At 37.5% G+C, this 27,916-nt stretch overlaps 2 protein-coding genes across 5 annotated transcripts; both read right to left on the bottom strand.

The window, feature by feature from the left end:
• Positions 1-175: 175 nt before the first annotated feature.
• On the bottom strand, positions 176-20,021 carry LOC127935233 (ankyrin repeat and IBR domain-containing protein 1). 3 transcript variants are annotated; one of them, XM_052532918.1, is made up of 21 exons: positions 19,758-20,021; positions 16,530-16,816; positions 11,586-11,886; positions 11,179-11,361; positions 10,293-10,410; positions 9,371-9,576; positions 9,189-9,277; positions 8,156-8,300; positions 7,675-7,835; positions 6,994-7,082; positions 6,696-6,826; positions 5,252-5,386; positions 4,921-5,007; positions 4,766-4,832; positions 4,479-4,624; positions 4,190-4,368; positions 3,682-3,733; positions 3,423-3,497; positions 2,450-2,570; positions 2,292-2,335; positions 176-1,631 (listed from the first exon to the last, which is right to left on the bottom strand). In XM_052532918.1, the coding sequence occupies exons 2-21, from the start codon at positions 16,715-16,717 to the stop codon at positions 888-890; spliced, it is 3,261 nt and encodes a 1,086-aa protein (XP_052388878.1). In that variant the 5' UTR covers positions 16,718-16,816; positions 19,758-20,021; the 3' UTR covers positions 176-887. The 3 variants fall into 3 exon arrangements, with proteins under 3 accessions (XP_052388878.1, XP_052388879.1, XP_052388880.1); XM_052532919.1 differs by lacking the exon at positions 19,758-20,021 and adding an exon at positions 19,408-19,602; XM_052532920.1 differs by lacking the exon at positions 3,423-3,497 and having other exon boundaries at positions 19,758-19,968.
• Positions 20,022-20,982: 961 nt separating this feature from the next.
• LOC127934870 (acyl-protein thioesterase 2) lies at positions 20,983-27,897 on the bottom strand. 2 transcript variants are annotated; one of them, XM_052532400.1, is made up of 11 exons: positions 27,797-27,811; positions 26,628-26,658; positions 26,421-26,513; positions 25,510-25,541; positions 25,354-25,419; positions 25,175-25,222; positions 24,681-24,751; positions 24,402-24,475; positions 24,209-24,310; positions 23,937-24,113; positions 20,983-22,779 (listed from the first exon to the last, which is right to left on the bottom strand). In XM_052532400.1, the coding sequence occupies exons 3-11, from the start codon at positions 26,496-26,498 to the stop codon at positions 22,729-22,731; spliced, it is 699 nt and encodes a 232-aa protein (XP_052388360.1). In that variant the 5' UTR covers positions 26,499-26,513; positions 26,628-26,658; positions 27,797-27,811; the 3' UTR covers positions 20,983-22,728. The 2 variants fall into 2 exon arrangements, with proteins under 2 accessions (XP_052388360.1, XP_052388359.1); XM_052532399.1 differs by lacking the exon at positions 26,628-26,658 and having other exon boundaries at positions 27,797-27,897.
• Between the last annotated feature and the right edge of the window lie 19 nt (positions 27,898-27,916).

Here is a 27,916-nt window from a genome sequence, read left to right as displayed (position 1 = left end):
GATGAATTATGTTTATTTCTCCAATCATTTAGCACGCTTGCAATCGATTGCAAGCTCATATTCAGAAGTGCTTCCATCCGATCAACACAACAATGGATATAACCAAGGCCCAACCTAATATTTTGTTTTTCTTTCAGATGGACACCGCGATATGGAAGAAAACACCTGTCGCTACTTCCATTTCATTGTGACTTTAATACATCACCACAGTCACTCATAACAGTGTTCTCATGTGCACAAAAAAAGGTTGTTACACAAGATTTCCACCTGATTACTCACAACAGGTATGCACATAAATTTGATCTCACCGTCTTTCTAATGTTAATAAATCCAGATTATTCGACATAAGCTAAAATGAGCAATTACCATCCTAACCTTCACCATTCAATGGCTTTTTAAATATAAAATCACAATATTTTTATGTAGAACCGATTCCAGATCTTTAATGCTTTTCATTTTTTAATGCTAAATTTTTGGGGTCTCTTAGTTGTTCAAATGTCCAATTACATGTAAAACCTTTCGGCTTAAACCATTTTGTGTTTCTAAGGCCACCAGGACTGATTCTTAGTTGTTTCTAAATGTTATGCTAAAATGTTGAAAAAGAAAATCCAAGTGCTAAGATATGAATGAATTTGGATTTCCGTTCAAAAACAAACACAAAATACAGTTAGTGAATGAGACGCACTCTACTCTCATCAACTTAAATCTGACCACGTTTTCTTGTTTCTTCCACCAGACGCTGTGCAACACACAACCGAGACGAGACCCATCTGACCCCACTGCACCTTTTTCACTCTTCTCCATTTCTGAACGTGCAGTTTTGATTTTATTTAGTGTTTTGGCACAATAAGAGCACTCAGTTGGTAAACAATAATTGGACTTTTTCCTCACACGAGGTGCACTTCTTCCTCCCACTCTAAAGAGAGGTCAGTTACCTGCGGATCCTGATCAGTACTGCTCTCAGGACGAACCGTGTTAGTGAGATCTACACTGCTGCCCATACCCTCCAAGTCTGGCTCTGCTTTAGGAGGCTGTGCATCAACACATTCCAGCTCCAAAAGTTGCGATGCCATCATGTCTGCGCTCCTCTCTTTCAGTAGCGATAGGGAACCCTGCTCAGGACTCCCCATCTCATTCTCCTCATCCTGGGCTTTGGCAGGTTGTCCCTCTCCAAAAATGGGAGGCTCAGGACTGGCATCTGAGGTGGCTGAGGGAATCAGTGCAATGCTCTGTGGATTCATGTCATGGAACCAGGCCATAATGTTGCCAAGCAGGTTGGCATTGGTGGAAGGGTCCAGGCAGTCTGGGTCACTAGGGGTGAAGGCGTTACCCAAGGCATCGGGGTAGGAATTCATGTTAAAGGGTGTATAGTGGCTGGTAATGTTGCCCAGTCTCATAAGGCTGTCTCCCAGCTCTAGAAGCTCAGAGCTGCTCATGGAAGCTCGGGGGTGATCCCCAGTATGGGGGGCAGAATCCAGTCTAGAGGGCAGAGAGGAACCACTGGCACCTACAGAAGAATCGTTACTGAGCACATCCTGAGGCTCGGGGTCCAAGGCCAGCCTGGACTCCTGTAGGGACAGCTGAATAGCCAACAAAATATTGGGGTCATCCTCATCCAGAGACCCAAGTGCCTGAGGAGATAAAAAAGGGTTCAAATTCTCAATACATTCTCATTGACTCATTTTAGAGTGAAGGAACTACACCATCGTTCAAATGTGTGGGGTCAGTAAGTTTTTGTTGGTTTGTTTTAATCAATTATTACTTGTATTCAGCAACGATGCATTAAAAAGCGAAATTAAGACATTAATAATGTGGCCTAATATTACCATTGCAAATAAATGCTGCTTTTTAACCTTCAATTTATCAAATAATTCTGAAATAAATACATCACAGTTTCCATAAAATTATTAGGGAGTGTTTTAAACATTGATAAGAAATGTTTCAGCATGTCAGAATGATTTCTGAAGGATCATGTGACACTAGAGACCGAAGTAAGTAATAATCATCTTATGGTGAGCATTGGAAACTTCTTTCAAAAACATTAAAATAATCCTACCAACCCCTAATTTTTCAATGGCAATGTATGCTTTTAAATGTTGGTTCATGTTTAAAATGGCATATAAAATGTCTTCTGGTTTATGGAAATGCATGAACTATTTTGTTTAATTTTGCTAAATTTAGATGCCATTTTATAGTGAATTTGACAAATGAAAATATGTTTAAATCGAAACAAATAATTGTGCAAAAATGAAAGCATCACATGTTAGAAAATCTATAAACCGTATATTCACCGTGGAGATCCCATGTCTTTGTGTAATGCCTCCCTCATGTGTTTCTGTAGACACAAATTGGACATACATACATTTCTAAGTAAACGTAGTAACACTGACATAAAGCATCTCTTTTAGTTATTTCTATGTGGGGTCATTATCGGTGTCAGGAGCTGTACCTGAAGTGTTGTCACTAGAGTCATGTGGTTCAGGGGTGTTACTGCGGAGGCTGTGCAGTCGGAGTAGGTCTCCTCTACGCCGCTGCCGGTGTCTCCGTCTGTACTGGAACTCGGAGTATTCCTGCAGGAACCATCACCCTCAGTTTAATTACAATAATCCATGGTCTCTTGTCAGGGAGCAGTAATTAAATAATGGACAGATCATTAAAAAAATGGACAGACTCTCACAGGGATACTGATTAGCTTTAATATTACAAGCAATGAATAAAATGCCTATTTGAGAACTGTGGCTTGTGTCTCTAATCTACTACTAATATGGATTAAAATAAATTACAACATATATGGACACATTTATGTCACATTTAAAAATGTATTTCTTGGAATTATACTACAAAATGTCGAACCATCGTTTTATTGTTCACTAAAACATGGTTTTAATGAAAATGTAGTAGAGCATGCTTATGGTTGATACAATTAACTACACCGGAAGTTATTCTGCAAGGACACTTGTATGAATTCACAACAGTTTAGAAAGATGATGTTAGTATATCTAATATGTAATTATCCATTGCAATGCAATTTTTACTTTTTAAGTGTGATAGAGTGTCCAAATCCTTTTTGAGGCCACTGTATTTATACATTAAAATAATAAAAAAAAAACATTATATTAGTCTTGAAGTTGTTAGAAAGACTGAATGCAGATCATTCACACAGGCAAACTGGATGCATGACAAAGCAACCTACAACAGTGTCCACATTTCAAGAACGGTGAAGTTGACCACAGGACAGGAATTCTGATTTATTTAAGAATTTGAGTCGAGTAACGGCATAGTCCTTTATCTGGAATATTCCAGGAGATGACCAGCCTTAACACCGGACTGCATTTACTTTAACAGCATAATATATATAATGTCAGAGGACATATGAATGACTATGAAATGAATGCTGGACCAAATTTTGTCTTCAGCAGTACCTGCGGCTGGCCTCCTGGATTGTAATTGCTCTCACGCTGTGCATTTGACCCCCGTACTGGGTGATTCCTCACCATCTTTGGACACAGAACGAGATTCAGTGACTGCTAGTACTTTACAGTAACACACAACTCTCTTACATCTTTACAAGGACAGTTCATTAACAGTTTTGTGAGCTACAAATCTGGCTGCCTGTGTGAGGTTTGAAATAACAGGGGTTAGTTAAATCAGCAAACACTGTAAACAGTGATGCAGTAATACCTCAGGAGAGGCAAATCCCAGATACTCCCAGTCCCAAGTGCCACCAGCAAAACTGCAAAAGAGGAAAAGTAGTACTGTGCCTGTACGGTTTTATTTCTGTTTGCATATTTTGGAAAATGGTGCCAAGGTAATATCATGTTTTTGTAGACATTAACCATATTAATATAATAATATTATAATACTATCACAGTGCTCTTTAAAGTAAAAAACCTGAAAGAATACCATGCTATGGTACTGCTATTGTAAAAACATGGCCAGGGATGTAAAATCATCAGGGGTGAAAAAGGTGACAAAGATGCAATATGACCATACAATAATAATAATACTAATAATACAAAGTTTAATTTTTTTTAACACAGAATAAAACAAATAAATAAATAAAACCATTACTATAGTAATATAATAAAATTAATGTACTATATAATACATTTACTTTACAAAACAGAATGGCTGTCTTAATGTCTTTGCTTTCAAACATTTAACAATAGAGCTTACAAAAAATATTAACCTGCGGCGGAGAGCCTCGGGAGAATCGTTTGGAGCAACACCTCGAGCCACAGAGGCCAAGAACTCCCGTCTCTTCTGCTGCACCAGATACGTGGCACTGATGATCTTATGGCGAGGGGTGCGGAGGTAAGGCCTGTTCACCTTCTGAGCAAGGTCTTCGGTGACCATCTCTAAATCAGTCTGCACATGTTGGAGAAAGACGAAACACAACAGCATGTTGTGCAGGGGAAGGTTCAACAGAAACAAATCATTGCTTCTCTTAAGTGGTGAACAGACGTCAATCTCAGTACCTGCATAAGTTCAAATATTTCTTTCTTTGTGCTTTTGGGCTCCAAGAAGAAACTATATGGATAAGAGCACTTAAGGATGCGTCGGGTCTTGAGAAGTTCATGCACACCATCCTCAATGAAGGTGGTGTCAGGTGGGGCTCCTTCCCCTTGAAGAAACGGATACATTGACATTTTTACATATTTAGGCCTACTATTCAAAATACACCACACACCTGTTTATAAGAACATACTACATCACACTTAAAACCAAAGGCACGTATAGTGCATGTAAAATATGTTCTACTCACTTCCAATGAAAGCTTTGCTCAGTTGTTCCATCTTTTCTTTGGCTGTTTTCAAGAGTCGTTCTTCTAACTAATTTAAAAGAAGTGTCTTTGATGAATGATTGTCAACAAACAGTGAACTGGAATGTTTTAAAAGACATTTCATTACATATTTCTACCTGGTAACTGTGTTCGTGATTCTTGTATCGTGTGTAATAATGCATAAAACAGTCAAGTTCCTGAAAACTCTTGTGCTTTTTTTCTGCCTGCGAGGACACAAACATAAAAGCAGGAGAGACTTCCTGATGGAAATTCAAGCTCATAACCACATATAAACTCAGATCAAAAGAAACCGCAGAACCGGTTTTGTTACTTTTTACTCATGAGAAATATGAGCCTGGAAAGTAAATGCTTTATACACTAGCAACATTCAAAGAAGTCAACAAAACAAGTCACAAAAGCTCCAAGTCAATACATTCCTTGAATGGCTGTTGTGTGTGTAACAAGTACCTCCACAGTCATCTCCTTGGACTGTTCCTCCACCTGTTGGATGACCTCATAGCGCGTGCAGCGATAGTATCCTCCAGTAGAGGAGCTGTGTTTCTTCCATTCCTCAAGACAAATCCAGCAGAAATCATACTTGCACTACAGAGAGATCCAGATGAGAAAGGAGAGCAAAACAGAACTCATCAAACAGGATCAATCATTTAGAGATCATTTTAAATTATACCATCAACCCTGACTGTCTTTCCTTCAATGATATAAACCGGCAACGGATTTCAATCGGTGTTACTAAACAACAAAGTAGTGTACTAAAGCAAGCATGGGCCAGATAGTACGAGATCTTTTATTTTACAATATAAATAGCCATCCAGACACAAGTGAGAATTCAACATTCGTTTTTGTGAGCGTGTGACGTTGTCTTTCCTCCACGTGCTGGTGGCGTGAATAGCTTCCCCTTCCCCCCACCCTGCGCCTGTCACTCAAAACCTTAGTTAAGCCTTCATTAAGAAAATAACAGTGAGGCCAAGTCCTCAGCACTGCCTTTGTTCAAACACCTGCCTCTGACGTCAAAAGGCCGTTATGCAACACAAATACATTTTGTGTCAGAGTCAAACACACTCATATGATAGCTGTAAGAGATTTTATAATATCAATTTTACATTACATTGTACATTATAGAAGAAATAGTAGTATGTCAATGTCTGTGCACATGGAAAGGCACATTATGACAGAAGTAAGTTATTTTAAGTCGAATAACATCTAAAAAATAATAATCAGCTTAATCTTTTCAGTCTGTTGAGTTTCCTTTAGTTTAGAATTAAAATGCTCAGAAAATGTTGAAATTGGCAAATTTGATAATTGGCTAAATTTTTATTTATTTATCTGTTAAATAAAATAATATACCAGTCCTTTAATTTGATTGGCTAAGCAGTTTTCTACAAGTGCTGATGTTTCTTATAACAACTTCATTTCTTATAAATAAAATAGCCAATATATGGAACAATATATGGTCAGTGTTTAAAATGCTATTTACATTAATTGAGAAATTGTATTAAATATGTTGTTTAAAAAATAATATAGCAATCACTATTATGCTGTTGTACTGAATATCACAACACTTTAAATAAAATCTATTTATAAAAAAATATTTTAAAAAAATAATAATAATTGATTAAATTAATATTTTTAACAATAATGGATGCCATGCTTAGTTTTTTTTTTTATATAGTTAAAAACAAATTCACTAATGATTTTTAATTCCAGAAGCCAAATATTGGTCCTTATAATGTGTGATTACCACACATTATCTGTTGAAAGAATACATTTTCTGACATCTGATCTTATTAGTCGTCAATGTGTCAGCTGATAATCATCAGACAGTCACAATTTAGCATGCTGATATTCGAATGGATTTGAATGTTTTTGTTCACATACTCCATTCTCTACTGACCTTCGCGCACTGCATGTGATTACAGCCTTCATTTTTCTGGATGGGGGATTTGCAGTTGGCACAAGGTTTAGAGTTGGTGAGTAGCCACAAGCAGTTGGCAGCATCTTCATAGGCTACACTCACACCAGCCACTGTTCAGAGACAAAGAGGAGCTCAATACAAAGACTTACAGCAGCAGGTTAAATATAATGAACATCCATTAAGTTAAGGTGCAGGTCAAATGATCATGCATGCTGAAGATTAAATGCATGGCCAGGAAGAATAATATATTCAGAAATATAAACGTGAAAAGTCCTACATTCTTCAGGCTTCATTTCAGACACTTTCTGCAGCCACATCTTCCATGTCTCACACTCACAGGGTTCATGAGCATCGCCAAGACACTCCCTGAGAAGAAACCCCAGAGATAAACAGCGCTTTGATGGCATTTTAGACGATGAACATTAAGATTATCCCATCAAAATCAAATGAAACAATATATTGTATTTTAAAGAAAACAACATTCATTTTTAAGACCATTAAGGGTTTTTATATCCACCAGACCCCTGAGCACTCATTCCTATAAATGTAAAAAAAATTAAATGAGGGGGAAAAGTACAGTATTATATTATGCACAAGTATCTTTTTTTTTATTCACTTATAAAGTATTTTGTTTTTCGATTCTTTTTTTTTTGTGCATGTGTATTTTACTTTTTCTTTATGAATTATTCTATTAAAGGAGAATGAAATCACAACAAAGAACAATAAGAATTCAAGTCTATATAAAATGTGAGGATATGTTATTATAGTAATGCAGGGGAAAAGGGAATAAATGTGCTTAACTGACATTAAAAATAGTGTCAAATTTAAAAAAGAAAAACCTTCAAATCCTTAATTTTTATTTTAAAGCAAACTTTCTTATTGTTAAGCACTAATATGTATAATTTAGAGGTACATTAGGTACAAATTCTGCACCTTACAGTACAGCAGGTTAACGTACCAGCAGAAGAGATGGCCTTTGCCACAGTCTACAGCAGGGGCTTTGAGCAACGGGAAGCTCAGAGAGTCAGAGGCTCCAGGGCCTGGCCTAGACAGTCGTACGGCTCTTTCACATCTGGCTACAGGGCACCAGCGAATGGCAGGATTATTATCCACGAAAGCCTGGTGACGAAAAGAGAATGTGTTCAAACTTGCTCTTTGTTTTGGATGACATAAATGACCCAATACCCAAAACAATTTTAATCTGTAAATAATACAAAATCAAATCAACGTGATATTTACCCAACAATCAAACATTTGACTTCGGAGCATGCGTGTTTACAAAAGCTTTTTTTTCCTCGAACAAACACTGGCATAAACTCAACCGACAGCAGGATGCCGTCAGCATTTTGATTCAAAGCCAACGTCAGACAGTCTATGATAAGAAAACTAAAAGGGCAGCTTTGAAATGGTTTCTGGTGCTTTGTGGACTGCAATTGTACCTTAATATCAAACTGCAGGTAGCGCTTATCCATCTCTCTGGAGACAACGCTTTCAATGACCTCCACAGGAACCAGCTGGAAGCATTCATAAGCAGGGCAAAAGATGTTATGTGCTTCCCCATCTTGGATCTTCAGATTCAAAAACCTGACATCCAGACAAACAGTGTTCAAAGACTAGGAATACATGGATCATAAACAACATGCAATATATCGGGTTTTTTTACGTGGAGGAGATTTTTCTTCTATTCATCCACAGGATTTAAAAATGTCAACAAAAATATTTTTAAAGTGAAAAACAAACAAAAACTTTCTTTGAGGAAAAGAACTACTCATCACATGAAGCATTGCAAATGCCATGATTAAATAGGAAGTGGTAAAATATATATATACTAAAACATATATAACGATTGACTTTTAGACAGTAATTATGAGTATAAAACAATTTAGAAACGCTGTTTCTAAACTATTGCAGCATGTACACTGCAGTTTAAAGGTTTGGGGTCTGTAATATTGTTTTAGGTTTCTGAAGTCTCTTATGCACACCAAAGCTGCATTTATTTGATCAAAAAACAGTTATATCTGTTAAATATTATTATAATTTAAAAACTTTTCTGGATGCTATCTTAACATATTTTAAATGTAATTTATTACTGTGATGGCAAGGCTGAATTTCCCGGTTTTCATTTCACATATTCTGTCAGAAATCATTCTGATCTGCTGATTTAATGCTCAAGAAATATTTTTGAAAACGGCTGTGCTGCATAATTCTTTTGGGAATCCATTATAGATTTAATTCAGGAATCTTTGATGAATAGAAAGTTGAAAAATTGTGTTTATTTAAATTTGAAATCTTTTGTAATGTAAAAAATTCTTTACTGTCACTATTGATCAATTTAATGCATTCATCTTTATTTTTTTATCTTACTGACAACAAACGTTGTAGTGTAATTGTTTAACTGTAATGGATACTTTATTAAGAAAAACTTCTGATATGACCTGAACTTGTGCTTTAAACAAAACTTAACTTCCTTACCCTTCCCAGCATGCCCTGCAGAACTCGTGCCCACACGACATATCAACAGGGTCCTCAAACACCGATATGGTGCACATGCAAATCCCACACTACATGGACACAAAAACATTGAACAGACTGTGTCAGTATTCTTTTCAATATTCGTACACTGAATGATAAAGAATGTTGAAGATGAATCTTACCAGGGCAAGGCCATCAGTAGGAGACAGGCTGATCTCATCAGGGGAGGTGACAGAGGAGCGAGTTGTTCTGGGAGTTCTAGGTGAAGGCAGAGTGTCCCAAGCATTGTAGCCACTCGGTGGGGGAGTTGGCATCTGAACACCTGAGCGCTGACAGCAGTCCTCCGCATTAGACATCCAGTCCTCTAGAAGTTTTTCCCTGTCCCAGTCTTTTCGGTAAAAAGAAGGTTTAAACTGGGGAATTGGTTCAAATAGCGGTGTATAAAACATCAGATGTTCTGATAGGCTTTGACAGTGCCACAGCCAATCAGAAGCAAGCAAAGTTGTGGACAGACAACATGCTTGGAGCAGGAACCTGGTCACATAATGCCCATTAAGGACGTGCGGCAGTTGTCAGCTATATGATATATATGCTATTTTAATTTTCAAAAAAATATTATATTGAATCAACTTCCGTCTCTTTAAATGTATGAATGTCAAATTGGTGCCTACTACTTCAGTAAAGATTAAGCATGGATTGCTCTGTTTTGCCCAGGAACAAAGTCGAGCCAAACCCTTTTGCTTGTTATATCTTCAAGAATGCAGGGTCTTGGATATTGGCCAAATTTGGCATATTTCTTTAATTGATCAAATGGATCAGCTGGCACAGTGACAGCCCTCTGCAATATATGACCTTTTCATCTCTTTACAAGTCCTTTACAAATACGTACTGCAGCAAAACTATGGTAGAGGGATCAGACGCTACTTCTAGCATGTAGTCTAAAGTGTTTCACAGAATATTATGAGCACACTAAAACCATTAAATCAGAAACTACCTCAAAATTCACTTGTGATGCCATCTATTGTATAAAAAAAAAAGATTTCTTGCATTAAACCCAGTGATATCATTGGATGAGTGGAATAGTTTGCTGCAGTACATTCATACCGTGAGCTCGCAGCAGGGCCTCGGCCGTGAAGAGAGGAGCCTGCAGCATGTCCGCCGTCTCCACTATCAACATGTCTTTCAACCGACGCAGGTCTTGCAGTTTCAATCCCTCATATGGCTGGAGAGAAAAAGAAAACAGAATAACAGGTTAGGGATAAAGATGTAAAGTGTGAAGGAAAGAGGGTGTGTGATAGAAAGAGAACTAATAAAGCTTTTCCTTTAAACTTCTATATAGCTCAGCCGGTCTAGAACAGCAAAACAAAACAATCATGAGTCTGCTGCTGGCAGCTGGGTCTTTCCTCTTTAAACTGGTGCCCTAATCTTTGACAGTATGTTACCAAGTTATGATTTATCTTGAGCTCACTTCCTCAGCACATAGCACACAGCTATGACTAATGAACAAGCGTGTACTCGCACACACACAGTGAATGTTAATTCTGTGTTTGTAAGGTTTCAAACTTCTGAATTATATATTGGGCTATACATTGATCAACAAATTTAACAAACAGAACAATAAATTGAAGTTAATTACAAGATATGCGGGTACATAAATTGAAAATAATAGCATAAATCAATATTTAAAAAAAAATCTTTCTTTGAAAGATTTGGTGTTCTGGAAACATTTCTTATTACCAATGTACAAAACAGTTGTGATGATAATTTTTTGAAAACCGTAATAGGCTTTTTCAAGAATCTTTGATGCAAAGAACAACATTTATTTGAAATGGAAATCTTTTGTAACATTATAGATGTCTTTCCTGTCACTTTTGACCAATTTTACGCATTCTTGCGGACTAAAAGTGTTTCTTTCTTTCAAGAAAAAACAAAACAATAATATGCATATTTAAATTACTTATTTATATATACAGTTTTAACACAGCCGTACCTCTCGCCGGTCAAGGGCGGCATACTCTGCTTCTATCTCCTGAGCTCCGGCATCCTGAGAAAAAACCATCTGAGACTCCAGACTGAGCGCCAGTTCCTTGTGATGCTGTTTCTCCGCACAGTCACATGGCGTCTCCCGGTCCTCGTTCTCCACGAATAAATCTGCATTGTTCTTTACTAACAACTGCAAAACACACGACTAAAACTTAGCTAGTGGCTTCACTAAGTGATCAATCCTATTGTGGTACAATTAAACCAGAAAAGTAATCTTGCATGGTCATGAAGTTTAGCCACAGTCTAACAGAACTGAAACCGAACTGAGGGTTTGCATCAAATCATCTGAAAATACTGTAAACACATACACAACTTGGAGGCCTGAGCTATGTAAGAAAATAACAATCTTGTTACCTCGACACAGTTCTTCATGCCAGCCGCTGCCGCGTAGTGCAGGCAGGTGCTCTTTTTGTTGTCTGTGGCATTGACGTTGGCTCTCTCATACTCGCCCTGGTCCAGCTTGGCTCCGGTCCACAGAAGGATCATCTGGAGGCACTCAGCCCGCTTCTGTTCATCCTCCTGGGGCCGGCTGATCCGGGGCTGCAGTGCCCCCTCACCCAGCAGGATCTGGGGGCCCATGCAAAGCAGGTGCAACGCAGTCTCATTGTGAACGTTGCACTTGTTGGGGTTGCCATCTTTGGAGAAAAGGAAAGACCTGCAGGAAAGGAACTAGAGTAAGTACAAACTGTAAATCAGAAAAAATGTGGAAAAAAACAATTACATTTACAACAGCAAAACACAACGGCAAATGCACCGAAACTAAATGCAAAAATACTGTATGCTAACAGTCTAGTTTTTGTACATATTCATTTTGTGCAGACTTGATTCTTTAATGAATCCTGTGTACTGATCTGTAAACAGCTTCATCGTATTCATTGGAAATATCTGCATAAAACAACAAATCATTTAAAAAACAGGCATCACTATAGCTTACATAAACAGATTTTGCTCTACACAAAAGCAATATCTATCTCCTTGAATTAGACAATCATAATTTGAAAAATTTCTATGAACTATAGAAAATTCCAGAATTGAAAAAAAACATTTTGTAACTTTTTCAGGCCTAATATTTGATTTTTCATGAATTCATTCTAAGTATTCAAATCTGATCTTGTCCAGTCTATTTTTGAAGTAAGAGCAGGCACAGATATTTGTAACTTGAATATGTGAGGCTTCCAGTTATTTTAGCGGTTTAGAAAAAAAAAAACTTATGCTACTCGATATTGCAAACAGGTATTTGTTATCATGCCATTTTAATTTACTATTGTAATCATAAACACATTCTGGTTTTACCATTTACTGCACTCTGTTGTTCTATTTATCTACCATTAAGTAATCAGAAGTACATTCACAGGAAATAACTTACTTCTGCACTGAACAATGAGGTGGAAAGTATGACATCATATCCTGTTATCGTCATTTATTGATTTTGCATGCTCAGAGCCTTAAGAGTGCCATACAATGAACAGGGGTTATGCATCATAACCGTTAACACTTTGTGGATGATGGTATTTTGTACTGCCCAATCAGCATCCAAGACCAGAACTATCACATTTATAGATTTTTTTAAGCCAATATAAAACACCTCAGGTAGTATTTGAAGACTACCTTTGTCTTCATCCCGGTGGTGGCATCTACCAAAGTTCCATAACATGCATTAGGGTCATAACTAGAATTAGAAAGACTGATATCATTGTCAGGCGATTACTTGCGGGAGCTTCAAAATAATTCATAACAGGTTTGAAATACACCATAGAATGGACTTAGGTAAATGTACAACCTTGTAAGCTTTTAGTGATTGCATCCAGCAGGCTTTAATGCCTTTTAGTGGAAATGACTCAGGGAGCTGTTCTGGGAAGTCTGTGAAGTGAATCTGCCAATGGGAGTTTATTAGTTAAATGAAACTGAAAACAACAGCTCTTACTCCCTGCATTCCCCTAACCCTGCTCTCCAACTGAACCTGCCCCTGGGAAGCCTGAAAAACTGGTTGAACTACCACAAATTGACACGGACACCTGTTAACTATGTGACTGTAATAGGGGTCATATGATGCGATTTAATTTTTTCCTTTCTCTTTAGAGTGTTTCAAGCTCTCGGTGCATAAAGAAGATCTGTAAAGTTGCAAAGACTAAAGTTTCAAATACAATGAGTAATTCCTTATCAAAGTTCAGAGTCAACCACGCGCTCCTAAAACAACTCTTTCAAACACACCTCCACATGTCTACGTCACTATGTGGGAGGATTTGTATAATGCCGCCAAAATGTTCACGCACAGAAAGAAGGTGTAGCTTTTATTTTCACCGTTACCACCGGCGCCATGTTGTGGAGATGCTGTGCGTTTCATTGTGAAAGCAAACCTGCAAAGCATTCCAAAAGAAGACACAACTAGAAATCAGTGGTTAAGTTGTATTTACAACACTGTTCTGGAACAGTTCAACCCAAATATTCAGATTTGTGCAGCGCATTTTGTGGAGAACTACAATGCCGGTGTCTGTTTCTATAAAGTGGGGCAATTCCAACTTTGCAAGGACAGTCTGGCACATCTGACACACAGACTGTAAGTATGTTTTCATATTTAAAGGATTTGCCAGTGAGGATTCAAACGAGAGTTTTGAGCAGTGTAGAGTAGTGGTTGTTGTTTGTCATTTCTCTGATCACAAATGCAGACATGGTTTTATTTTTACGTGGTGCAATACGCTACGCGTAAAAAGACAGTAAAAGTCATTATAATCAGTAATTATGTCCCCACTGGATGCAACAAATGCCTCTTTTGTAATCTTTTATTGGTTTTGTCTTTTGTCAGCATAGTGAGGGGGTGTAAGATTTCCATCAAACGCTTGTAGCATCTGGCCAATCACAACACACTGTATAGCTAGCCAATCAGCATACACCTCGCTTTTCAGAAAGGCAGGGCATAGAGGAGAAACAATGTACATTATTTGGAAAAATGATGTTTTTTTTTTTTTTAACCTTAAACCATATAAACACATTGCATTACACCAAATTTTTTTAGAAAGTCATATGACCCCTTAAAATCCAGTGAGATGTCACAATAGAACCAATTATGAGTGTAACAACATCATGAAATGCAAAGCCAAGCATTTAAGCTGGGCTGACACCAATATCCAAGGATAATGTCTAGACAAGCAGGTGACTGACATCTGCTGTATGCTCACTAATGAAAGTGTGATCATTATAAAAACAAGCCCACACAAAGGGTAAACATACATTAGACCAAATGTCAGAGATACACACATCTGGCATCAAAAATTTCTGAGTGTAGTCTAGACTAACGGGCTGTTTTTCCAAGAATCAATAGCAGCCAAAAACAATCAGAAGTCAAGTTACGAAATACCGAACTCTGTTATTAGCTTTTAAATAGCTAACCACTTCAAAGTGGCCGATCAAGCTTGGGTAGTAGTTCGAGCTAAGGTGTTTGCAGTTTTGTCAATTTCAAACTAGGATACATGTAGAAGCATTGTTTGACCTTGCAAGCTCTAATTTGACTAGCTGAATTTGAAAGTCCGCCTCGAAACAAAGTTGTGTTCACAAGGTACCGGATTTACTGACCACAAACACAGCTAGTGCTTTCAAGAAAGGAGACAAATTTTACCGGGTTAATGGCATCCAACCATTAAAATAAATTCATCAAACTAGATATTCAAAAACAGAAACTGTAAAATCTGTTTGTTTCTGTGAATTATGTCTTTGAAATAATCAGTTTTGAATCTATTTAGATGGGCCAAAATACTAATCAGTGCCTATACATACTGCCTGCCATTTTCCCAATGCTTGCCATGCAACCTTATGTGCAGAATTTGTTTCCTGTTTGAGCTTATTATTGTTAAATGATCTGTAAATGTGCACATAAACAGTACAGTACAACACTTTATATCTAGTTCCCTTTATATTTTGATCAGATGCCTTTTTCCTGCCTAACCATATCCCTAAGTACACCAGAATAAGATGCAATGTGGGCTAGATCTCATGGTCAAAGCTACAGATATTCCAAACTAGAGAAAGAGACAGAAAGTCAGACAGAGATACAGATGGAGAGAGAGACAGAGAGAGAGAGACAGACAGACAGATAGATAGGCTGTGAAATCATTGAGGTTACTAGTTGTGTGCTCCGACAAGCTGTAAAATGAATCGAGAAAAGTGAAAAGGAAAGAGGAGTCCCCAGTAGCTAGCTGTCCTAACTGGTAATTACCAACCATTTTCTCTGAGGGGTGCTTTAACTACACTGAGTCAGAGTAGGATTCAAGGCTCCAAGTGGTCTTGACTCAAATACCAAGCAAATGGAATTCAACAAACATGCAAAAATAACCTTGCATTACACATAAACATTGCGGGCTCCACATAATCTTCCCATTCCATGCATATTTGCTTAAGGTTCCGTCTGTTAGGGGCCAACATGGGAATGGTTATTCAGTGTTTCTTGTTCTCCCTGAAGCAACAACACTCTACAAATGCTGCTATGCTGTTTGGGTTTTCCCATTACATGAATAGAAGTCTAACAGACTTATCCCTCTTAGTTAGGCTACAAATTGATATTAAATGGGTTCATATGTTTTGCGCTGACACATACACTATCGTTAAACTATTTTTTAGTGTTTTTGAAATAAGTTTCTAGCACTTACCAAGGCTGCATTTATTTGATCAAAAATTATTATATGCAAATATTTATAATATGCAAATTATTATTACAATTTAAAATAGCTGTTTTGCATTTTTATAAATTTTAAAATGTGCTTTGTTCTTGTGATGGCACTAATTGCAGTCTTCAGTGTCACATGATCCTTCAGTAAGCATTTATTCAAGAAACATTTATTATGACTATAAAATATTTTTGTGAAACCCATGGTATAGGTTTTCAGGATTTTTTTGATGAACTGAAAGTTCAAAATAACGGTGCATTAGAAGCAGAAATATTTTGTATCATTATAAATGTTTTTACAGCCACTTTTAATCAATTGAATGCATTCTTGTTGAATATAAGTATTCACTTGTAAAAAATAATACAAATTTTACTGACCACAAACTAGAACACTTCTAATAAGAAAAAAAATCTAATTTGTCATTTATTTAGCTTCACATAATCATTAATGAAATTCTGTCTTTCTTTTTATTTCAATTATAATTAAATAACTAATAATAATAATATACATTTTAATAACTGTTTTTCCCCAAAAAAAATATAAAATAGCGTCACTCTCACATTAAAATTGAAGGTGAACAATCAAAACCAGTAGGGGCTAATGCTTGTAATTCAGTGCCCAATCCTCCGCAGGCTCATACCTGATGAGGCGAGTCATGGCATGGCGTGAGGCGTAGTGCAGGGGTGTGTTGTGTTGATATGGCTCCCCATAAGATGTGTTGGGCTCCAGAGCCTCTTTAAATTGAGGGTTGTTCTCATAGAGCTGGCAGGCCAGGCCTTCGTCTCCACTGATAAGTGCTTTACGAAACTTGGTGGCGGTATTCCCCATGGCAGGAGCTGTAGTGGGAGCCGCAGAGCGGCCCACATTCAGTTTTCAGCACTCAGCCAGCATGAGAGAGGATGGGACGCATACCACATGAACTGTATCCTGTAAACACATCAAAACAATCACATTGTGTGGGATCTGTTATTCACTTATTTCATGAGATGTAAAATCAATATGGAAAAATCAACAGCACCATATTGCAATCGCTATTTGAAAAAAAAAAATTGACATCAGACAATCAGCTTTTGCTCCGAATGTGATACATAGTCTCTACACCCATCACCAGTCCATTAACTTCACATCAGAGCTTGACTTGAAAATAGTGTTAGGCTTAAATCTAAAGGGTAAAATTACCACAAGCATTTTCAAATGGAAATGCGAAAATCGTGCACAAAAATAAGACTGGAGTACCATTACTGTATGTCATGACCAGACCCATCAATAATGCTCCTTGACTCTGAACTTAATCTATAAAGTCTGAACATTTCATGACAGGTGACCGAGTTGAACAATGAAATCAACTGTTGAGTATGCACTTAAAAAAAATTACTCAAATGATTTGATATTGCTCAAGTGTTAACATTTCTGTGAAATCAACCAACAAATGGCTTAATTAGGGGCCATTAAAACAGAAAGGTTAAGAATAAATTTTTGTGTTTAAAAAAAAAGACTTCGGATGGTAGAATGAAGGTCTTGAGAAGCATTTTTTTTAAGTTGATCTTGTGACTTTAGTTTTTAAAAAGCAGTGTAATGTATGAGATGCTGCAAAAGATGCCAAGCATGATCGCAATGGTAAAAGACGTCCATAAAGCACGTTTGCACAGAAAAACAACACAAACCTGCTCTGCGTGAACAGCCCTTTATAGTTGTTTCTGCTTTAGAACATATTGACCAGTAAATGTAGATTATACAGTGCAGCTTTAAATAGAACTCACACATCTTGTGGAAATCCCTAACGTAACATAACCAGTCTGTTTCACAAAATGCTAATTTGCATATGACCACATTGTGCAAATAACAATCTTGCACAGGTGTCTTTATCTGATCATATCGTTAGCATTTTTTCTAAACAGTCACATCAGATAAAACGGCTGTGCCTCTTTTTTGATAAAAAAGTACAAGTACACTGAGAAAGAAACATTTTAAAAGGTTACATGACCTGAGGGATCTATAATATTTCATCAGCAAAACAATCCAGTATGCATCATGTCATGCTCTAATAAATCTACTTGAGAGGGTTGTGGGAGAGGAGAGGGTGGAAGCAGGTGCACCGATCGGGCATGAGTGAGAGCTTCGACCCGTTTTTTTAGGTCATTCTGTCTGCTCTGTTGTTCTTTTCCACATCATTAAACATCTCACTCGCATTCAACAAAAATGTCTGCGGAGTTACATCAGAAACAAAGCACATTTTAGAACTTTGGGCTTGTGGTCAAGTGGCTCACTTTCAGGTGGGACGTCTGAGAATGCAGAACAGATGAAATAAGAGCAGCTCTTGGCAGGCACACAAAGAAAGGGAAACGTTTCTTTTCCACAAGCTTCCCCCACACTAGAGCTCAATCATTAAACATACTGTGTGTCCATTAATAGAAAAACTCCATTTGCATTCATTTTACAGGCAGTGGGCTACTTTCAAACAATGCAGGCTTTGTGTTACAAGATGAACCTCAACTGCCGTTTTCACTTTTAACAATGTCTGAAACCCCAAGCAAATGATTTGCCATGACTGACAACAACAGCATGCACTAAAATGTGACTTTTTTTTTCTTTACATGGAAGACAAAATGTGAAGGGGTTCAGTAAATACTCACTTTCATTGCATCATGAAAAGTGATATGACGTGGCGATACATACTCTGAATTAGTGCTCTCCAAAGGGAGGAGTTGGGGGTTCGGTGCCTTGTTCAAGGGCACTTCAGTTGTGATATTGAAGGTGGGAGAGAGCACTGTACATTCACTCCCCCCACCGACAATCCCTGCCAGTCAGAGACTCGAACCCACAACCTTTCAGTTACAAGTCCAACTCTCTAACCTTTAGGCCATGACTTCCAATCATGGTTTCACGTTATATAAGGTAGCTTTCACTACCATATACGTACTTATTATGTGTGCATTCATGTTGGTTTATTGTACTTACATTTAAAGCAACTGCATTAAATGAACACTTGAAGTTACACTTGACTTTATCCCTAACAATAACCCAATCCTTGTCCCAAAACTGTAACTCCTAATCCTTACTACTAAAAGCAATCCATACCTCAAACTTGGGAGGATTTCCCAGAATAGCATGTAGTTACATAGCAAATCCATAGTCTAGCAGGTATTTCATGTTAAAGGATAGTAGTTAAGGCCTTATAATATAAAGTGTGACCCATTGCATACTTTCCCCATTAAACAAGGCTCACATGCTGCACAACATCTCCTTTTGTGCTCTTCAAAATAAAGAAAGTCATGCGGGTTTGGAACATCATAGGGGTTTGTAAAGAATGACATAATCTTCTCTTTGAGTGAACTGGCCCTTTATCAATACACAAAAAGACAACACTGTAACGAACTAAACACTAAAACAGATTACATACACGGTTTACAGATTACTTGCAGATTTGCTTACAATATTCTAGCAGACACAAAAGATTGCGTTACATGTAAACCATCACAATGTCTAAATGCTGAATACTAGCTCGGTGAATTGCTCACTTGTTTTCAGTGGTGGAGGAGGAGTGGGGTTCTCTCTGGCTGTTAAATTCCTCATGAAACATTTGCAACAGTTCACTAAGAATACAACTGGACCGATCATTCAACAAAAGCTCTGAATCTCTATCTGTAGTTTTTCAAGGATGCATTTACTGTGTTGACAGCTGATCAGCATCATCCGTTCAGTTCATCTACACCGGTCTACGGCTGACAGACCTCTTGCATTAAAGCCATCTACACGCAAACACGTTTGATAAAACAGTGCTTTCATTTTCCACACTCCCAGGCTGGTCAAGCGGAGATTTCGACACCAAGGCGTGTTGACACGAACGATCAACATATCTCACACATACCTCATCTCTGATTTGGACGTATCCACTGAGCGTCGACACATCAAACGACCAAAAGCTTATATCAACATTGTTCTCGGACAGAAGACCTTCGATCATGTCAGATATTATGTAAAAAGAAACATTAAAGAACTATATAATCATAGGGGTGGTGCTCGTGGCTGTGTTTGCTGGTCATGCTCTCATTTCATAGGACAATAATCTGCGTCTGCTTCGCGGTTTAACGGTAGATAAAGAACCGAGTTTAAGAGCCACTTACCGCCACCTACCGAGAACCATGAGGCACTGTCTCTTATTATCTCCAGGTCCACCAAGTATCTTTTACATAAACGTTTTACCACATTTTTACACATAAATAAATTAATGTTATTTTAAAGTATTTTAAAGTCTTTAATCATCAATGTTACCTTAAAGTTTTTTTTAATCATTAATGCTACCTTAAAGTTTTTTAAATCATATATACTCATATACATGAGTACCATCAGTGCCTTATATATTATTTAATTTCACTTTTTTGAAATAAATAAATAAACAATTATGGGAGCACACATCTGCAAAATCCAAATATGAAATAAATAAATGTTTTTATACATAAGTAAAAATTAATACTTGTTTATTTAAGCATCAGTAACTTTAGATTACTCAAGCACACAAATGCGGTTTGTGCGGGGGAAAAAGTAACAGATGACGCATTTGCGCCACCTAAAGGAATATTAATCGAGATTGCAATCTACTGCGTGATAAATAGTTTCTGAAGAAATATAATCTGAACCAATCTGGGTATTTGATATTTAGAGAGCTTGCATGGAATCGATGCATTTGTCAAATGATTTTGATGGAAGACAGCGTCTTTCCCTTTAATTTACACAGTTTTCATATGCCTTATTTCTTTAATTAGGGCACATTGTTGATCACTCTTTGATTTCAAGCAGCAGTCAAAACAGGTCATCCGTCGAAGACCAGCTTGACTTCTTTCTTTAGGGTTTGTGCATTTTGACCTTTTTTTCTACCTTATAAAAGGAGAACTTGTTTATTACTGGAGGATATTTAAGTTGACTAAAATCAAAGGTTTATATGTTTTATGCATTAAAACTGTTACACCCTTTGGTCTATTTGCTTTCCTTCTGTTAGGAAAACAAAATGAGAGACATACCTTGATGCTGGGAATGTATTTAATGCATCGCATGAAAATTATTAAAGTAACATTAGCAATAAAATACAGGACTGCTTTGCTGCGATTTGCATCATTTATTTCACATATAGGTGTTTCAGTAAAGTTTCTGAAGAACCAATTGTCCCTCAGTACACTTGAGAGAAAAAAGACGACAAAAAAACAAAAACAAATTTAAACAAGCACAAATGACAAAACAAAATCCCACAACAAAACACAACTCATGTGGACATAAACTGATAAATTCATTGTTAAACCCAAAGATATTGCCAGTTACTGCTGCCTGGCATGCCCATGGTTCATACAATAAACATTCAAGCCACAGGGCATGTAGGAAACCTGTCCGATGCTAAGAAATTAAAATAATAATACAACTAAATAATAAGGAACAATGTCAATTATAAAAGAGGGGATCATAAGATTTATGAAAACATTGATTAGTCAAATGGACTTGGTAAGATAAAACAACACTGAAATAATATATCAAAGAACATCTATTTAGATTAAAAAAGCAACATTCACTACTTTGCAAACAACTTAGTTATCATCACACAGAAACCATTTTAATCCATTTTTAAATGTATACAAGCAAACTGTGAGAGAAATGTTTGCAAACTCATCTTTCAATTTTAATAGCTAATCAAGGTTACTTCTTTAATATCAGCAGGCTTTATCCACCACGCTGCTGCATAACTGTGACCCTCCATCTTTTATTAATAGGTTGTGTCAGTAAACAATACTTTTACGCAATAATATGGAACCTGAAATGTATATACATATGCGATCTGAGACCCCAGAACACTTGAATGTGTTTGGTCAGGTAAGTAGAGGATGATGAGGTTATGAGGTGAAGGAATTAGGGAGGATTGATGAAGCTATTTAAAGCAACTGGAAAATATTATCAGCCGTCTGGAGTGATTCACTTTGATAAAGTGATGTCAAGAGCTTATTATAACTGATTATTATACAGTAAAAATACTCCAATCTAAAGCTGGTTATGGGTTTATTTGAACATGCTTATTATATGTTGCGTTATAAAAAAAACTTAATTTATTAAAAATGCATTTTTTGCATACAGACAGATTTCACTCTGGCAGAAATGAAATTATTTTTTCTCATTCAGTGTAATTGCTTTAGAAGAACAAAACATACTGTAAGATTTGCATGATTTATTTGCGTAGTTTATTTAAGCCATTTTCAATTACCTTTCTCATACTTCTAGTTATAAACCAAAAGGAAAACAAAAGATATTTCAGCACAAGTATGATTTGCAGCATCCCAATAAAGCCCCACCGCAGGCATGCACCGTGGGACAGCATGCAGAGCAGCACGACCCGAGTCACTCCAGACGGCACCAGGCTCTCACTAGCTTCCTCCACCTCTATCTCCCAAGATCTGTTACAGAGCTGTGTAGCAAAATGCTATCTTTACCGCCTTGCTTATTGAAAGAAAGAGACAGAAAAGTAGGGGAGAGAGATACTGGATAATGGTTTAAGATGTAACACGTACAGGAATGTATAATAAAAGTTAATGAGTCTCCCTTAAAGAAAAGGCCAAAGGACTTTTATTCTATGTACGAATGCCACTTGTAATATCACCCCTTTAATGAATGTCCACTAATGTATGAAATTACAAAGAAAAGTGTGAGATGACGTGGTATGCATGTGTTGCATGTTCACAGTATGACTGAATGTGCATGTATGTCGTTCCATGTAGTGGGGGACCATGGCTGTTTCCTGTGGGAGAATGGCAGGTCGGAGGTGAGAGGTCAGTGTCTAAGGGTCACAGTGAGCTAGAATGAGGTCAGACTCGGGGCAACTGCTTTTCAATGAACTCCTTCACAGCAGCCATCTCCTGTAAAGCCAATCAGAGAAAAGTATGGGTGTTAGAACTAGCACGAACAAACAATATAGTTTGACTGGAACCACTGTACCACATCAGAGATAATAGTTTGCATGACTTCAGTTCAGACCTCATCCTGTTGTTAGTTCACATGGAGTGTCGAAAAAAGAATAGTTTGACAATTTGCATACACTTCTGTGTAAAGACAGTGTCTTAAGAACTAGTTTCACCAACTAGCAGTTAGCCAAGTGGTAATCTTGTGGTGTTACTTTTTGGATTCCACATAGACTCATCTATGTCTTTATGTAATCGAATTAAAAACATATCACCAGTCTTTAAAAAAAAAAATAGTCTAAACCTAGTCTTTTGAGACTAGAATAAACCTTTTATGCAACCGGCACCAGGAGTTTGCATCCAACTAAATCTTGCAGTTCTTACCAATATTTACAGTACACTAATCAGAAAAAGGTATAAAAATTGTTTCTTAAGCACCTAATCAGCATATTAGAAAATATTAGAATGAATATCTGACATTAAAGGCTGCTGAAAATCCAGCTTTGCCATTACAGGAATAAACTACAATTTAAAATATACTGAAACAGAAAAGGGTTATTTAAATTTGTATAATATTTCACAATATTAATGTCTTTTTAAATCAAACAAATTCCGGATCAATCCCGGGTCGGGACCTAGTAACATTGCCGGGTTCAGTCCCGGAACGAGGGCAGTGTCAATGCCAGAACTAATACCGATAAGGCGGTGTAGTAGTGATGACACTTTATCATGCAACTCTTTTACCAGGTGTTTTGAAGGCTGATCAGCGTTCGCGACAAAAAAAAACATGTTAAAACTGTAATGAAGCAGAGATCAGTCAGTTTCTCTCTTTCCGCGCTGAATCTGAGATTGTTTGCCAGCTTCAGTGAAAGTTAACGTGCCTAGCGTTTTCGACTCGTACATTACACGTCACGTCCTGAATGTCACGTGTCTTTACGGGACCTTTACGGGTTGTGTGTGATATTCCGGGTAATCACTGGCAGTTTGAAAGGGGCAAATTCTAGTGACCCGAGAACAATTGCAGGGACACATTACCCGTGTATTTTCCAGAATGCCAGTGTGAAAGGGGCTCATGTGAAATGTAGGTTTCTGTGAGCGTAACAGATGAGTCTCACCTGTGGACAGGAGCTATGCATGACACCCGGGAAGGTGCGGAAGGTGACATTCTGTGGAGAAATGATGGTCTTGAGCTTCTCTGCTGTCATAGCCCCGTATTGCACTGGGATCATGGGATCCATCTCGCCATGACACTGCAGAACGGGAGTGTCCTTGTTTGCACTCCCACTTGCAGCCTAATGGATAAAAAAGCAGATCCACATTGACAGACGTTCCTATTTACATACACACATACTTATCCTCACATAATCTCACTGCTGACATCTTGTACCTGTGGGAAAGTCTTGTGAAGTGGAAGCCAACAACTAAGTCCAACAACACCCGCTAACTTCTGCTGAGAAGTCAGAGCGGTGTAGAGAGAGAGAGCTCCACCCTGAAGATCAGACAACAAGAGAGGAACTGAAAAGCATCTGCAATGTCAACCATTTGAGTAATAGTAGAAACTTTCAGGATGGATCACTTACCTGAGAGAAACCACCAAGAATGATACGACTGGATGGTATACCATTCTTTACCTCGTGATCGATGATGGCCTTTACTATTGAAGAAAAGGAGTGCCACATAATCAAATTTCGACATTTGACAACATTCTCTAGCATTGAATCTCTCATAAACTCAAAACGTGTTTCTTCATGTGGTTTTACATTTTGCTGACACAAACTAAGCCAATATTTGGATGCTTGTTAGTCTTGGGACAGCTGTTTTCCAGAAACTGCCCGAATGCGAAAACAAATTTTGCTCACTGTTCTCCGATGCTCTCTTAATCCCTGCTTCATCCTCCGGTGACTCTGGGCTTAAGCCCATCAGATCAAACCTAAAAAATAAAAAACATTATACAAGAATTAAGGGAGAAGTACTGTCCAGTAGTCAATTTTATTTAGCATTTTATTAATACATAAAGGTATTCATTTATTTCCAAACTCTTACTGACTGAACAGTAAATTATATTATATATTAATCAGTATAACAATTTGAGTTTCATGACAAATGAAAATTAACATTAATTCAGAGTCTTTTTAACCACACTTTTGCTTTAACCGCAAATATGTAACATCTGACCATCTGTACAAAGAGCCACTTGATTTGATAACGGACCTTAAACAGTACAGAACCTGAAATACTTCATTTTACATCATACATTTTTCAAAATCCTAAGCATTATTTATTCTCAGGTTTGGATGCACTTTTATGTAAATGCAATAGAATTTTAATCTTATCCACAGCAGAGGAAGCTTACCATGAGGGCATAGTCATCTTCATGTTGAGTGTTACAGGGATTCGGGGTCTAGAGTCAGAAAGTATCATCATTTATTCTTTGTAATAAATTACAAGGAAATCAAGTGATACTAACATTTTTTTATTGCATAACAAGAAACACATCAAGAAATATTTTGCAATTCACAGGCTTTCACTTACGCGTGTGGGCAGATGTATTTTATGTATGGCAGTCGAATAGACGTCAAGCCTTCAGCCCAGCCGTCTCTATAAAAAGTAAAACACCAGGCTTATTTCTACACCAGGGCAGGGGGTATACAAAGATCCCGCAGCAGGCAGGTAATAAACAGAACGTACCCTGTGTCACCCAAGCCATGAAGGAAGATTACCTGCAAAGTTAACAGGATATGATGTGAAACTGATCTCTGCAAAGCACCAAAGAGGCCAGATTTCCTGTTTGACGCTTGCTCTTTGTTATTTTTATAAAAAGATACTCTCTCATTAGCAAACTTGAGCTTTCTATGAATCTATTCACCCGCTTCTACCAATAAGACAGGCGGCAGGCAGCCTATTTGAAGATTTGGACTGTAAACGAGAATCTGAGGAGGAATAGTAAAGGCTGTATGTTAACTATTAAAGGACGTTTTAACCCAAAAAAATAATTTCTTAATCATATACTGATCCTCATCTTTGAAACACAAATTTAAAAATCTGTAATGAAATCTGAGAGGTATGTCCCCCTTTTGAAGTGTAGGTAACCAAAATTTTGAATATTCATAAAGGCATTGTAAAATGAATCTATATGAATTGAACGTTTAAATCCTAGTCTTTGGAAGAGATCCAGTTGTTCTATTTGATGAACAGTTTTAATTTAGGCTTTTATTCACATATAAACACATAACACGTTACATATGATAAACACAGATTCCTGTGCATGTCAAGCACAAGAACAAACCTCTTTAGTTTTCATGCAACACGTTGGAGCTTGTTTATTATATGTGATGTGACTCATTTGCAATGCCTTTATGACCTTCTTGGATCTTCTAACTCTTGGTTACATGGACTTTCAATAGATTTCATTAGATATATCTTAATTTGTGTTTTGAAAAAGAATGATAGGTTTATTTACTCACAACACAAAAGTGAGTACATGACTTTTCATCTTTGGGTGAACTATTAATTTAAGGAAACTTAAACTGACCTGTGTAATGCAAATGAATAACTTGGAAAACTTTAGATTTTAGTCAATGATTCGACTGGTATCTCACCACAGCCGTTTCCTTCTCCGTCCCGGGCACTGTGGCGGCTTCAGAGAGCAGGGGTGCAGACATGTTGTTGCCACACATACAATGTGAGGAGTGCTTTTAGGAAAATACAAAAACAAAATGTTCAAATGCAATCAGTATGACAAGTTTATGCAAAATACGGAGGCCCAGGCAATGAGTACTGCATATAGGGTTATTAAAGATACGAACCAGACGATTTTAGAAAGAAACTGTCAGCAGGCTGCAGAATGATTAACAGAAGTTGGTTTAATTACCAGTGTTATCAAAGTCCTTTAAACTAGCAATGCATGGCCATCTAAAGCTAAAAGTGCTCTATTGCACCTGCAGAGCATCTAGACGTGAAAAAGGAAAAGAAACAGAACGTTGAACAAAAAAAACGTAAAAATACATGGTGATTTAGCCTGCTGGATAAGCGCTGATGCTTATGTTAATCATACAGATTCATTTTCCGCTGGTTCCTGTGCAGATCACATGTTTGTACTCGCGGACATCTGCTTAATACGACTTCTCGGAAAACTGTTTCTAATGAAAACCACGGGTCCCCGTTTTCCTGGAACCACATGACAGCACTGAGAAATCAAATCTTGACAGCTGCAGGAGGCAAAACACTTCAGTTTAATGGTTTCATTCGTCTTTGAGTGGCCTGGTTGAACATAATCACAAGTTTAAGCCCGGAGTGTTTCAACACTTTAATAAACTATGTGCCAGTCTTGGTTTTATGGGTCAGTCTGCCTTTCTGGACTTTAGTACTGCACGTTATCAAATACTTCAATCAAATCACCTGCTACTGATATCTCCACTAAATACCAGAAAAATACACTTTTTCAACTAAAGTGCATTGTATCCTAATACTCCGGTATGCAATTTATACACCATGACCTATACACATTAATTAGTGTACTGATTATCTCTAATGCGAGAGTGAAATAATCCTTCACGTTATTCTGCTATGAACATCACGATCATGTATTCAATAAGAATAGGAGGAAAGGGATGGGCAGCGAAAACAACAGAGAAATCGGCGCCGCTTAGCTCTTTTTCCAACCTGGCGGAATCAAGGACAGGGTACATGTAAAAAATAAAGCCGCTAGGTCGTTTCATTAATACTCGAGCGACATTATCGCATTTAGGCAGCTTAACCCTGTTTCGCCTGTATGATTGTCACAATGAATCCACAGCCTCATGGATGGAGCTATCTGGATCTCGAATAATCCAACTATTGCGCTATTCAACGACAAGCTTGCGCCTTTCTAGCTAGCAAGAAAGCCAAGGTCAGGGGGTAGATTAGAATTTAGGGTTCAGCCAGGAAAAAAAGCAGATATAAACAGCGGCCTGCTGCTACGAATTAATAGACTCACCGCTTGCTATCTCTCAGGTCACAACGGAACTTCCGCTCCTTCTGCCGGAGAGGGGCGGAGACACAGCGCTCTGATGTCATCGCATTTGTTCAACCGCGTGAGGTTGAATGAAGCAGATTT

Source organism: Carassius gibelio, chromosome A19, assembly GCF_023724105.1.
Source record: "Carassius gibelio isolate Cgi1373 ecotype wild population from Czech Republic chromosome A19, carGib1.2-hapl.c, whole genome shotgun sequence".
NCBI lineage: Eukaryota > Metazoa > Chordata > Actinopteri > Cypriniformes > Cyprinidae > Carassius > Carassius gibelio.
This window is presented reverse-complemented; position numbering and strand designations above follow the sequence as displayed.

Bases quoted from the DNA above. Each gene is read 5' to 3' on its own strand.
- LOC127935233 (XM_052532918.1), bottom strand. From the start codon at position 16,717: ATGGGGAATACCGCCACCAAGTTTCGTAAAGCACTTATCAGTGGAGAC. The intron at 3,734-4,189 runs GTTAATATTTTT...CCTCTTTTGCAG, and splicing joins CCCGAGGCTCTCCGCCGCAG to TTTTGCTGGTGGCACTTGGG. The intron at 3,498-3,681 runs GTATTACTGCAT...CTGTGTCCAAAG, and splicing joins TGGGATTTGCCTCTCCTGAG to ATGGTGAGGAATCACCCAGT.
- LOC127934870 (XM_052532399.1), bottom strand. From the start codon at position 26,498: ATGTGTGGCAACAACATGTCTGCACCCCTGCTCTCTGAAGCCGCCACA. The intron at 25,223-25,353 runs GTAAGTGAAAGC...TTCTGACTCTAG, and splicing joins AAATACATCTGCCCACACGC to ACCCCGAATCCCTGTAACAC. The intron at 24,752-25,174 runs GTAAGCTTCCTC...TTTATTTTTTAG, and splicing joins AAGATGACTATGCCCTCATG to GTTTGATCTGATGGGCTTAA.